The sequence below is a fragment of the Girardinichthys multiradiatus genome, chromosome 9 (assembly GCF_021462225.1).
Source record: "Girardinichthys multiradiatus isolate DD_20200921_A chromosome 9, DD_fGirMul_XY1, whole genome shotgun sequence".
Lineage (NCBI taxonomy): Eukaryota > Metazoa > Chordata > Actinopteri > Cyprinodontiformes > Goodeidae > Girardinichthys > Girardinichthys multiradiatus.
The window spans coordinates 13043095-13056463 of record NC_061802.1 but is presented as its reverse complement, the minus strand read 5'-3'; the positions used below and the strand labels follow the sequence as shown (position 1 = coordinate 13056463).

At 38.2% G+C, this 13369-nt stretch overlaps 1 protein-coding gene across 2 annotated transcripts in view; it reads right to left on the bottom strand.

The window, feature by feature from the left end:
* Nucleotides 1-12531, bottom strand: part of abca7 (ATP-binding cassette, sub-family A (ABC1), member 7) — a 57329-nt gene extending 44798 nt beyond the window's left edge. For both annotated transcript variants that reach the window (XM_047375724.1, XM_047375725.1), the window contains exons 1-6: nucleotides 12287-12531; nucleotides 11274-11372; nucleotides 9151-9244; nucleotides 7446-7587; nucleotides 5917-6041; nucleotides 1795-1913 (exon numbers count right to left, since the gene is read on the bottom strand). In XM_047375724.1, coding sequence (XP_047231680.1) covers nucleotides 1795-1913; nucleotides 5917-6041; nucleotides 7446-7587; nucleotides 9151-9244; nucleotides 11274-11339 — 546 coding nt within the window. In that variant the 5' untranslated portion in view covers nucleotides 11340-11372; nucleotides 12287-12531. The remainder of the gene's footprint in view (nucleotides 1-1794; nucleotides 1914-5916; nucleotides 6042-7445; nucleotides 7588-9150; nucleotides 9245-11273; nucleotides 11373-12286) is intronic.
* Between the last annotated feature and the right edge of the window lie 838 nt (nucleotides 12532-13369).

The window sequence follows — 13369 nt, the reverse complement described above, 5'->3', positions numbered from 1 at the left end:
AAATGTGTATGTATATTTATGCATACAAAACAACGGACCATTTACAGGAAATTAAAAAAAAACGTGCAAATAACAGCAGTGATGTAAACACTTATTGATTTTGTTGGGAGCAGTGATGGATATGAAGTCTAAGAGCTAAATGGGATAAATAGGATGAATGGGATGCAAGAGCCACCAGCATTCGTTAATGCTTCACTGTCATGTAGTTCAGTTCATACTAAGCGAGTTCTTAAATTTTTCTCCACCGTGTTTCTTTTTTGAGGCAAAGATCAACATTACGAAATAACTGATCTTTTTGGCTGTTGTTGTTTAGTAGCTCAATTTGTTCAACTGTGCAAATAATTATGCCAAACATTTTTCCTATCTATGATAGCAGTGGTACTGGTACCATATGTCCCTTTTCCACTGGCTCGATTTGGCCCAAGTTGACTCCACTCTGCTCGCTTTTCGAGCATTATTGTTTTTTCCGAACTGGTACCTAGTTTTTTGGTCCCTGCTCCAGGAGGACCAGGAGAAATGAAGATGTTTTTGCTGAGATAGTGCGGGGCGAAGTTAATTAAACACAAGAGCGACTACAATATTAAGGACCACAATGGCCGGAGCAGATCAAATCGAAATATAATTTTACTAATTACAAATTATAAACCATGCTTGAAGGCTGAAAGAAAAGAAAAAGGACGCATAAGCTTTCTGAATTACAAGCAGGCAGGGCGCTGTATTTAATAACATCCTGAATCAGCTGATCACACATAAAATCAGCTGTTCAGAGGCACAAACGTTTCCCCCAATACAAGCAAAACCACCATGAAACAGCATGTTTGGTTCAGAAATGTATTGACAGTCCTTAACCGAAACACCGTCTGCAGGAGGAGGGAGCCGGCAGAGAGCAGCTGCCTGTAATCAGACTGCCAACGTTGGATCAAACAGGAGAGGGACGTCGGTGATCCGCGGAGCACGAATATCCAACCTGACACTAACTTCACTGTGGTACTCCTCATTATTGCCATGGCTGAGACAAAAACTTCCTCATAAAGCCCAAAATTGTAACTTCTTCGTCAAACTTTGGAGCTTCACCAGTCCAGACAGCAGCGTCTCTCTCCTCTGCTGCTCTTCCCAACCCCCCTCACATCAGAACCACTGAGCCTTATTTTATACATTCTGGCTGGGCTGTGTTCTAGATAATTATCCCAGTGGATAATTTTATACGTGAAAAAACATATATAAGACATTCTTGTATATACAATAATACAAACATTATTTGTATTTTGTTTATTTACGTTTTTATTTTCTATTAATTTGTATCATTTCACGTAGATGACAATAGGTGGAGAACCATTGCCTTAAGGTGTTTTAGGACTGCAACGAATTTAAAAGCAGCTGTGATCAAACATATTTTTATTAAATAATGTGACAATTCAGAAAAACAGCTGAAATTTAGATAACTCTACTCAATATCATTACCTACACAAAAACTAGGATCCCAACATAACCTTTCTGGTAACTCAAGTTTCCAGTGCATCTAATTACCATCATTCATCTAAATTGACGAACAGCATGTAATGATTCTATGTATTTTCTGTGCTACTTCAGTCTTCCTTTTTAACTCTTTCCCTATTTTGCTTAATTCAGAACAAGCTTTACTCAAAAAAGTCATAGTTAAGAATAATTTCAGCAGTGAACAAAGAGCCCAAATTATTTACATTCTGGCAGAACAGAGAAATGCATCCTACAATTACAAGGGCTTATAAAGTGCATGAGTAGATTTGGGTAAACTGCGGTAAAAAGGAATTAAACCTGAAAATTAAGGTGAGCCTTCATCAGCTGGTCCACAGTTGAAGACGACAGGCTGCCGTTAGTCAGGAGAAAACTGGACAACGTCTCATTGGGTCTCAGGTATTCCTTAACTGGGAGACCTACAGTAGGAATGAAATAATCAGAACTGAACTTCACCAGAAATAAAACACACCTGGAACAAGCGTACGTTTGTTTTTCAAGAAGGTTTACACACTTTAACAATGACAGTTTTTAAGCCTCAGAGTACCATGTGCAATTTCCTGTGTTAAGTGTTAGGTTATATTCACTGTTAGACAATCTGTCTGTTAATAGTCTGGCTTTAGGGAATCCAGTGTGTGCCAAAAAGTATTTTGAAAGCCGCTTTTATTTAGTGGGAATAATCTGGTTCTGTACAGAATTAATAGTAATAAACCGGCTTGGGACAGGACACAGTTAATATACAGGTAGCTATTGTTCATCACACAGAAGCAGTGAAAGCTTCATTCCTAGTATTCATTCAAAATGAATGGAGGGGTTTGAGACTGAATAATTTACATGATTTTAATTTGTTATGTTATTTAATGAGCTATTATCCAAGATAACATTACAGCAACTCTCTTTTCTATTAAGGGTTGTCGGAGGTGTAGTAAAAACATGTCTCTGAGTCAATTAAATAATTTCAGCTCTTGTTTCTTGCTTTCACCTGTACTAAAAAAACTGACATGGACAAGTTCAAAGAGTTGAATTACTGTCGGACAAAAAGCAAAGGCTACTTTCATTCCCTCCATTTTGTTTCACAGGGACATTGATGTAACTTTATCTGACCACAACAGGGAGAAGCCAAACAAAAGACGCTGCGAGGCTCTTTCACAAAAGCAGATGTAAACAATCTGCTCGTAATTCATCACCAGTTTACACCAGTCACAGTGTAGCTGCTGATTTTCAGCTCAGACAAGATAAAAAGAACATTTAAATGAGTTTTTGTATTGTTATTGTCATTACAGTCTCCAGGTTCTACTGGATGGCATATTAAAATGTTAGAGTCATGTGAAAACGAGGAATACAATGCTTAACATTTAAAAAAGCATAATGCAACACAGTGTCCAATAGGGCTCAAAACCCCAGGCTTAGCCTAGGGGGGCCTTATGACCACTCATAATAAAAAAGGGCACCATTCAGTTGCACAGCAAACTAGTTTGATATCGCTCATTTACTTGACCTTTTTAAACAGGAAGTGGGTGCCCTCATGTGTTGTACACAGTGTAAACACAGTGTAAGCTAGCTGAGGAAGCTAAAAATATGACTTGCTGCTTTAGACCCGGTGCTAAATTAAAGGGCTATTTCACTCTTTTAAGGAATATTACCTAGATTTGACCGTCCTTAGGTCAAAATCCAAAATACTTAAATCTGGTCAAGCCTAAACCAAAATTATTCTACACTAAACATCTTTAAAACATACCTTAACATTATTACCTGACAGAGTAAAGTGAATTAGATTCATTTTAAGTTAGCTCCCAGAAGTACTGCCTCACCCAGGACACCACTGCGGTATGTATTGCCACTGGCACAAGACCCAAACAGCCACAAGTTTCTTTGCAACGATTTAAACATGCAACATTTTAAAATGGTTTTGATAAAAAGTTCTTTAGGCTTTCTGACAGTTTTAAATTTTAGATGTTTTTTTACAAATTGTGCATCCAGTTCTTGAACCTGAATTGAAATATATTACGCAGGGTGTGTTTAAAAAAAACAGAGGAACATGGACAAAGATATTTAAATCTTGTCAAACTTTCATTGTGACTGTTTATTGTTTTATAGGTATTAGTTTTAGGCACTCTCTATGATTTATACTGCTTGTATGTTCTTTTAATTAGTGTTTTCTTGTACAGTAGTGTTTTATTTATTTCACTCTGAAGCATTCGGTTGACTTTTATCTAAAAATGTTAATTTCCATTTAAATGTTTGTACACTGCTACTTTTTGAAAATAAAACAATTTTTTCAAATTTTAGACTTATATAGTCAAAATATAGACTCAGCAGTATCCCGCGGGACGGGAGACAGCATTAGTAAAGATCACGTGATTGTGACGGTACAGGATAAAACATGAACGGGAGCGGGAGCTAACCAATAGGAGGGAAAACAAACTAGGATCAATTGTCTTTGGAAATGTAAAACTGAGACTTTGTTATAAACTTTAAGAAAAAAAAAACTTGGATCGACGCCGCCATTGTGTAGTTTTTTTCCAAGAAGCCTAAACTATAAAGTGAGTCAAACGAACTACACGACCCACAAGCCAACAGTGCTTCTGCTCGATGTTTTCCACCTGCGTTCAGGATGGAGGGAGCAACCGCAGGTGAAGTGGACGTGGTAAAATTGGATTTGCAACGTAAAGTCAGAAGTAAGGACTTATCTATTAAACTCATAGAGCTGACAGGAAAGTCGCAAATATTACCAAACTTCAGGAGAGTTGATGTTAACACGCAGTCTGCTGCTTGTAAAACGTGTTTAGTTGTAATCAAGTTCACCTGTGATTAAGAGACACTTGTTTTGGCAGATTCTAGTCCTGCATCTTTTCATTCGTCAAACGAAAACTACCATCACGTCTCATCTGACCAACAAAACTACTGCATGTGCACTAAAGATTTAAGAGCCTTTGCACATTTAATTGCATAATAGTCTATTTCATGATATAATGGTACATTTATTGTTTTTTAATTATGTATTAAATAAATAAATGATACCTTTAATTTAATGGCACATTTAATGTTACATTTCTTTCATGTTACATTTACTTCACTTATAGGACATTCACAACATTTATTTATTTAATGATGATTTTATTGTATTAATTTTGTCCAGTTTGACCCTCCATTCTTGATGCCTGTATAGGAGATCATGTCAGAATTTGAATCAGGTGTTCTGGAGCAGACATCTAAAACCTGCAGGGAAGGGGTCCCTGAGGACCAGGGCTGTGAACCATTGAGGTACAGTTTCTAAATTGTGAAGGTAATGCCTTTTTGGCCTTTTGTTCAACAAGTACAGTTCTCTTGCTAGGGTCATTTTTCTTTCGTTTCAGCAACTTGAAACATAAAAGTGATGTCATTGTTCAAAGGAAACGATCACTTAATAAATGAGTAAAATACAACTATGTAAATTTTGTTTATTCAGCTAAGATAGACATGGTCTGTTTCCTTGTTTGATATTTTATTATTTCTTTATTATTATTCTTTTTACTTTAACTGGCCTTTACTACAGCTAAAAACAGGGACCTAACTGGTCCTTCAAAGAAAGAAATTGCCAAAAGACTAAATGAAGAAAACAAAAATGGGAGTGGCTCAGGAGTGGGAGTCGTTCTGAATGGGAGCGGGATGGGAGTGGGAGTCAATTTACCAGGAGTGGGACGGGACAGGATTTTTTTTTATGCTGGCCTGGGATTGGGATGGGACAAGACATTTTTCTGTGGGAGCGGGATAGGACAGGAGAGAAAATTCCCTCCCGTGTCACCCTCTAGTGCAGATCCCTGGGTGAGACCCTCCTCCTGGCCCCAGTTTTTATGCTTCTCTCAATCTAAGATGGTCCTAATGCAATACAGCTCTTTAAGTTTTAAAAAATATGATTAGGTTTCATAAATCTAAAACTGTAGTTTAAAGAATATTTAGATCACACAGGAGGCTTCTTGTATAATACTAAATGTTTTCATAAAATATTTAAAATGGCTAAATTTTACATGGCAAGTTGAATTGAATCAATACTGACCGCTGTTTCATATAGAATACTTAAGCTCAGGTTTAACCAGTTCAGCCAACAACTACATTTGCAACTAGAAATAATCAAATGCATTCTAGAGCCGCTAGAAACTGTGAAATAACCTTCTAGATTAGTGCAGATTATGAAGCTATATTTAAAAAACCCAACTACAGTGTCATCGCCATGTTTTACAGCTGACACTGTGTGCAACACTTGGGGGCACCTAATTCTCATCTAGTGGACATGCCGCCTTCTGGCCAAATGGCGTGCATCTATTACTCATACTAAAATCTAAGAGATTCAAGCATATAATGCCATAGGGGGGTTGGAAAGGGTGACTAAGTTTGTTTGCCTTGTTTTTGCTTCTTAGTGCAAGAAAAAACTCAAAGAAGTACTTGGAAATGATCCAAATCTTTCCCCCAGGAGTCGGACACTTCCCATCAGCTCCTGAAAGGTGAAGAAGCTTCGGTTGCCACTGTAGGACAAAACTGCCTGAGTATCCACAAAAAGACGAGACAGTCTGGAGAGGAGAATCACAATGAAAGAAAACTTAACTCGGTCAGCCACAGCCAACATCTTTATTTTTCAAATGGTGACTTTGTTATCTCAGATGTAACCAGAGGCAGTTAAAGAAATTAATAAATTTTGTTTTCTGACTCAGATATGCCGCTTGCTTATGGTATGTTAAATAAACAAATAGGACGAGCTTCACAAAATATATCAATATTTCAATACTGAAATATTGGAATATTTAAAAGAAACGGTGGAAGATATCATCAAAATGTTCTTTTAAGTAAGTAATATCCTGATCTGGATTTTATCACTTTCTTCCAACTTAAACAAATAACCTGCAAAATGCATAAATCATTACATTTCAGAGTCATAAGACATAAAAATCTTGTAAGCATGAAATGTAACTAAATAACAATCTGCTTTCCCATTGTTTGTCAAATAAGAGAAGTAATTTTGAAGCGTACTCTCGAGTCAGGACGGTACCACCCTATATGGATAACGATGTAGCATCTGTATGAGCATCATACGGAAATCTCTCAAAGAACAAACCTTTCCTACAAAGACTATCTATGCCGGAAATAGGCATGAGTTCAATATATTTAAACAGGTGAAGGTGATGGCTGTGAGAAAACTAACAGTTACAGTGCAGTTAAACCCTCGCAAGTACAACATGGACCGATTATGTGGAGGAGAGTAAAACTTGACAACATGGCAAACTGACATCACTACATCACTGATGCCCGAGTTTGGCATTTCAAACGTAACATCATCGTTTTTATGTAGCTCTCAGCAGCTTTTAAATACTTTTTTCTGATAGTTGGCAGTTCTATTCAAGGGCATGAATAAACCTACGAGCTACAAACCTGAACACAACTGCAAAATAAAAGTTGTTAGTAACAGATTGATAGTACGTGTCATTTAAAGAAAAACATCTAACAGGGCATATATGCCTAATAACAATTTCAAAAAGATGTCCATCTTTTTATGCAATTTTGCCAACCAGTGTCTAGTACAACTGACATTTAATACTTTAGCACTTCTGGTACATTCAGTCTCTACTTACCAATCTCAAAGAGTAGATTTTAATTCAGAGGGTAAAGAACAGGAATAATACTGTCAGTTGCACTCCTGTTTCATGACTTTTTATGAGCAGTGATGTTTTCTATCTCAAAGACTGTTTTGTGTTTTATAATCTGTTATCAAAGATTAGGAAATCACTTCTTCCTGATTGTTATCACTGCAATTTAACAGAACAGCATGCTGTCTGCTCTAAAGCTGACTGGATTAAATCATTCAAATCACAAAAACAAAATTCAATAACGATACATTAAATTCAAATCCCAAACATTTTAAAAGATTAAAAAATGCTTTGTGTCACAAATAAAACTGGGATTTCCTCCTTTCTACCTACATGGAGTTGTCAAAGTTTCCCACTTGGCCCGGTGTTTCCCCCGGCGTTGGGCTGTGGAAGCAGGGGTTGTTGATGTTGCAGATTATGCTTTGAATCCAGGGCATGGTGCCTACCGACGGCAAGGCTTTGTTTGGGAAGTGACCTACAAGGATTTCAAAGAGAACGTTTAGGAGGCACCGATTAGCTTGAGATTCAAAACAATGGAAATACAGCATCCTGAATACTGTGCTGAAATACACCCCACTGAGACCAAAGGGAGTAAAAATTGTTACACAACTGAAGGTGGCGTCATGTGAACAAAACAAAAAGTGTTTTCTTGTTTTTATGAAGTTGTGAAAATTTAACAAAGAGAAAAACAACAAAAATATGATTAATTTTTCACATTTTGCCATGCTACAACCAAAAACCTCAAAGTATTTTACCTAGTTTTAACATGATAGACCAAAAAACACTAATGCATAATTGTGAAGTGGAAGGAAAAGGATCCAAATGGAAATTAAAGTGTACTATACAACTATAAGGCTTTTGGCGTTTGTCTAACTGGTTTGCAAATGTAGAGGTAAAAATTTTGGCTAAGTTTTTGCAAAATAGTAGAAAACATTGGACAAAGAATGTCTGTGAAAAATGAATTTGCCACAGAATTGGGTTTAGGTGTGGACTTTGACTGGGACTTTCTAACAAATGAATATGTTTTTGATATAAACCTTAGTAGCTCTGGCTGAATGTTGAGGGCCGTCATCCTGCTGGAGGGGGAAACTCTGCCCCAGTCTCAAGTCCTTCGCTTTTATTAACAGGTTTTCTTCCAGGATTGCCCTTTTTTGGTGAAAATTGTGTGGATGCTGAAGAAAAGTATCCACAGAGCCTGATATGGCCACCACCATGTTTCATGTGAGACATGCGGTGTTTGTTTTTCGAATCACTTAGCATTTTGTGTCCAGACCAAAAAAGTTTAATTTTGGTCTCATCTGACCAGAGGACCATCTTCCACGTGTTTGCAATGTCCCCTCTATAGCTTACAGCAAACTGCATGTAGGACATCCTAATGCTTTCCTTTAACAATGGCTCTTGCCACTCTTCCTTAAAGACCAGATTTGTGGAGTGCATAACAAATTGTGGTTCTGTCAACAGATTCTCCCATCTGAGCTGTGAATCTCTGCAGCCCCTCCAGAGTAACCATGAACCTCTCAGCTGCTTCTTTAAATAATGCTCTCCTTACTCAGCCTATCAGTACAGGTTGATGGCTACAAGTATGCACTGTCTTATGTTGATCTATCCCATAAAATCCCAATAAAATACAATGAAGTTTGTGATTGTAACAGGACAAAATGTGGAAAGGTTTAAGAGGCTAACAATGCCTTTGCAAGAGAGTATAACTTTACACATACAACGTACATACTGTTTGTACTAGGACTGAATATTTACAAGAGTGATATCTAAGAAGTTTTATCTTCTGCTAAGATAAAGTTATCAAGAGACAGCTTGTTCATTGTGCCATGATTTCTTATGTGAACCCCTCATATGTGCAACCCAATTCTACTGAGGAAACCTGCCAAAAAGGTCATTAACACTGTAGGCTAGAAAAACAAAGATTGGTGCGTGGCACCAACACCACTCAGAGTTAATCTTGATTAGATTGTTGGCAAAAGGCCTTTTTTCAGACCTTTGAGACTGTGTATAAACACATGTACAACAATGACTCACTTACATTGGCCTTGTTTGTAAGGAGGGTCTGAGTGACGAACAGAGATGAGGATGACAAAGAGGAAGAGAGGCCAGAGGAGCTCGATGAGCAGCTGGATCTGTGGGGAATATGGGAGGGATTAACAGTACAACAAACATTTAATACTGCTAGTTTACCAGAAACAAGGGCTTGTTACTAACAATTACAAATGCACTGAGAAACCAACCGGTGACCAGAATCAGTGAGTTATAAATTTGACCTGCTGTGATTGGTAGAAAAGAGCTGATCTTTCTTTAGAACAGAGAATCCACAAAACATTTCAAACCATACTTCTTCAAAGAATTACGGCAGTTCTGAAGGCTAAAAGTCCAGCCAGTAATAGCAAGGTGTACCCAAAAAAGTGGCCACTGAGTTTAAGTAGCTCTGTAAACATAAGATTTTGTTTCAGTGCAGAGCTGTTTATCACCTGCTACTCTCTCAAACACAGGGTGATGTCGATAATTAGCTAATGATCAATAACCACAAAACAGCTTCTTAAAGTTCCTGTATAGGAATGAAGGCCACTAATCCAAAGATGTGTGGCCTCAGCAGCTGCAGGCCGTAGCACCGACCTCGCATCTAATGAAGACCCTGGAGAAATTGGTCCTCAACCGTCTGGTGAGGTCTTCGTTGGACCCTCCACAGTTTGCCTATCATTAGGGTGGATAATGCCATCATCTACCTCTTAATCAAGCTCTGAGCCACCTGGAGAAGCCTGGAAGCGCTGTGAGGATCATGTTCTTCCCCAGTGCTTTTAATAACATTCTGTTGGGACTTCTAAAGGGAAAGCCTGGAGCTGTCAGGAGTGGACCACCACCTGTCCCAGTAGTTACTGGACTACCTCGCTGGCTGCTGCAGTATGTGAGGACACAGGGATGTGTCTCTGGCAGGTTGGTCTGCACTACAGGGGTCCCGCAGGGAACTGTGTTGGCACTGTCCCTGTTCACCATCTACACCGTAGACTTCTCCATCAGCTCCCCAGGTTGCCATTTACAATACTTCTCTGATAGCTCTACCATAGTTTGCCTCATCACCAGTGAGGACAACTCAAGAGTACAGACAGTGGGCACAGGACATTGTGGACTTGTACCAGCAGAACCATCTCCTGATCAATTCAGGAAAAACTAAGGTGCAGACTCACCACAATGACACTGATGAACAACCAGGGAACTGACATAGAGATAAGTACCTGGATGTTCACCTAAAAAATAAAGTGTACTGGAGTCATAACACTGATGCTTGTTACAGGAAGTTTCAGAGCATTCTCTACCTGCTAAGGAGATTGATATCTTTTGAAATACAGAGGACGCTCCGTAAGACCTTTATTCCAGTCTGTGGTGGATTGAGCCATCTTCTATGGTGCAGTATGTTGGAGCAGCAGCTTATCTACAGCTGAGTGGAAGTGGTTAGACAAGCTCATAAGGATGCTCAGCTGTGTACTATGTAGCTTGAACCCTGTGCAGATGGAGGGAGACAGAAGGACTCCAGAAAAACATCCTCCCTGTTGGACAATGTCCCCCGCCTCTTGCATGAAGCTGTTGCAGAACTGGAGAGCTCCTTCAGGGACAGACAGCTGCATCCTAAGTGCCCAAAGGAGCTTTATCGCACATCCTTCCTCCAAGTAGCTGTTAGATTTTATAACCATCACTGCTCCCAACAAGCTGAATACGTTTTCACCTTCCTGCTGTTTTTTTCATTTCTTGCAAATAGTCTGTGGTTGTTTTTAATGCACAAATATGCATGCACATTTTGTCAATTGTTTTTAAATCACCTTTCTCAGTGGCACATTTCTTTTAATCTGAGCAAGCTATTTTTAATAACCGTAGGGTATTTTTTTCTTATGTTGTAAATGTTACTTTACAGCTTCTTATTTATATTTTTCTGTTTTAATTTTGTTTACCTTTGTGTAAATCTGCATGCATGCTTCCATAACAGCAAAAGTTGGTGATCTGAAAACCACCTCCGAATCTACACCAACTGAATGTATTGGTGTATACACCTTCAAGTGATGGTGTTTAAAATTGTATTTTAAAATGTGTCCCAATAAAAAGTTTCCTTGCAAAATCAACACACTAATATTAAAATATGAAAGATAGGGATGTGAGGACCTTGTTCCGCCTGCGGTATGTGATATTTTTCCAGAGGAGGAGGTAGAGCTGCCGGATAAAACCCATTGCTTCCAGTTGTTACCGTACCATGACGTTCTTCTGGAAAAACAACAAATCTGATTACAAAATGGGACAAGCTCAACAGGTTCTCCTAGTGACTAGGTTCTTGATGTCTCATGGTTAATGTAGTATACATTTTGTAATATTTATAGTTTTTATCATTCTCTCTGTTTTGCTTTTCTGTGTATTGCCATTTGCTTTAAAAATGCATCACTTATCAAGTAAAGGTGAAGAAAAGTAAATAAAAAAAAAACAAGAAAACAAATCTGACATGTGTCATACTCTTTCCCTTGACATAAAGGAGATGAGAAATAATAAGCATGGAACATATACTTTTTGGCTATGAGTGCTGGGAGAATAAATTATGCTTTTCACGTCTCCTGCGATCTTCTCGGCACTGACAATCCCCTGCTTAATCCTGAAATCCTACTGATCCAAACAGCTTACCTGTCTTACTCAAACACACTTTCGCCATGCTATTCTTTTCAGCTCAGATCTTTATGAAGCTCTGTTTTACAAATTGCAGGTGGAGTGTTTTGCCAGGCTAGAAAGTCTTGCTCAAACTAATTTCCTTTGCAAATCAACCCCAATGGATGTCTCTAAATTCAAAAGTCACAATAGGTGTAGGGTTTAGTGATGGATTTACTTGATAGTTAAAGCTACTTAACTTTTAACATGTAAAACAGCTACTTTATTCTGGCAATTACATTCCTTTGTATTACTTGGTATTAAACTTAACCATCAACATTAATAATCATGGATTATTATTGAAGGTCAGCTGAAACAAGCCATCCTCATGACAACATGAAGATATTTATGTTTCCTAGATTATTCTATTCAAACAAAACCCAAACACTAAAAATGAACCTATACTATAAAGGTTATATTTACTGTAATTAAAGCATTTACCAGGTTACACTGTAAAACGGAATGCAGATAATAAAAACACTTACCTTGGTAAACAATAAACTCGGAAGCAAAGCAGTAAATTCTTGATTGGGTAATGCTAGCTTCCTCTTCCTAGCATCTCATAGTGATACTATATTCGCGTTTACAGACTTATTCTGAAAGCTGCTTTAAAATGGGAAAAAAGCACGAATTGCACTCCAAGGTGTCAATCTGTAGTCAAAATGACATTTCTGTAAATATATGAGCCACACCGGGTAGATTGACATTGACTTCCCCATGTTTCTGTCAGCAGGAGAAAGCTTGTAAGTCCCGCCCACCGGCGAAGCTGATTGGACAGGGTCTTTTCCGGGCGTGCTGTAATGGAAAGCGGTTAAGAATCCGATTGGTCAAGAATTATGTTTTCGTAACTATAGAAAGGTTGATCAGCTAATTACTGCCAAGAAATTGATTCCTTATAAATGTCAGTTTACGGGTTTGCATAAACATAATATATATGTCGACATCTTTACTTGGCAATATTTGCCAGCTCTATCTTTGAATGCCCAAATCTATCAGATTTTGAGTACAAAGTTCATAAAATTACCCTGCCACTAAATATTTTGCCTTTAGTGGTGTTATGCACAATAAAAGCAATAGGGAATGTCAGCAACTCGGTCAAGTAACAAGGAAAGAGGTCATCAGATGCAGAGGCACAAAGTGCAAAGAGGCCAAAAACATTCTGTAGGGTTAGTGACTACAGACCTACAAATGGCATCGGGCCTTCAGATTAATTCAATGGATTTTTGGGGTCAAACTGTTGCCACTGGACAATAAAGGTATTCTGTTCTCTGACAAATCATGCCTCTGTCTGGTAATTTATTGGACCATTTTGGGTCTGTTAGTTGCCAAAATGGTACCTTCATGACTGTACTTTTAAGTGTGGTAGCTGGAAGAAGCAACCTTGGGATGAGTTAGAGCAAAGACTGTAAGCCAGACCATCATCAGTCCAACATCAGACCTCTAAAATGAGTTTTTGGAAGAATCATCAAAAATTATCATATACACACACTTCTAAACATTGTAGAGAGCTTTCCCAGAAGAGTTGAAGCTGCAGACAGTGGGTCACTGCCATATTACATCCTATGTAT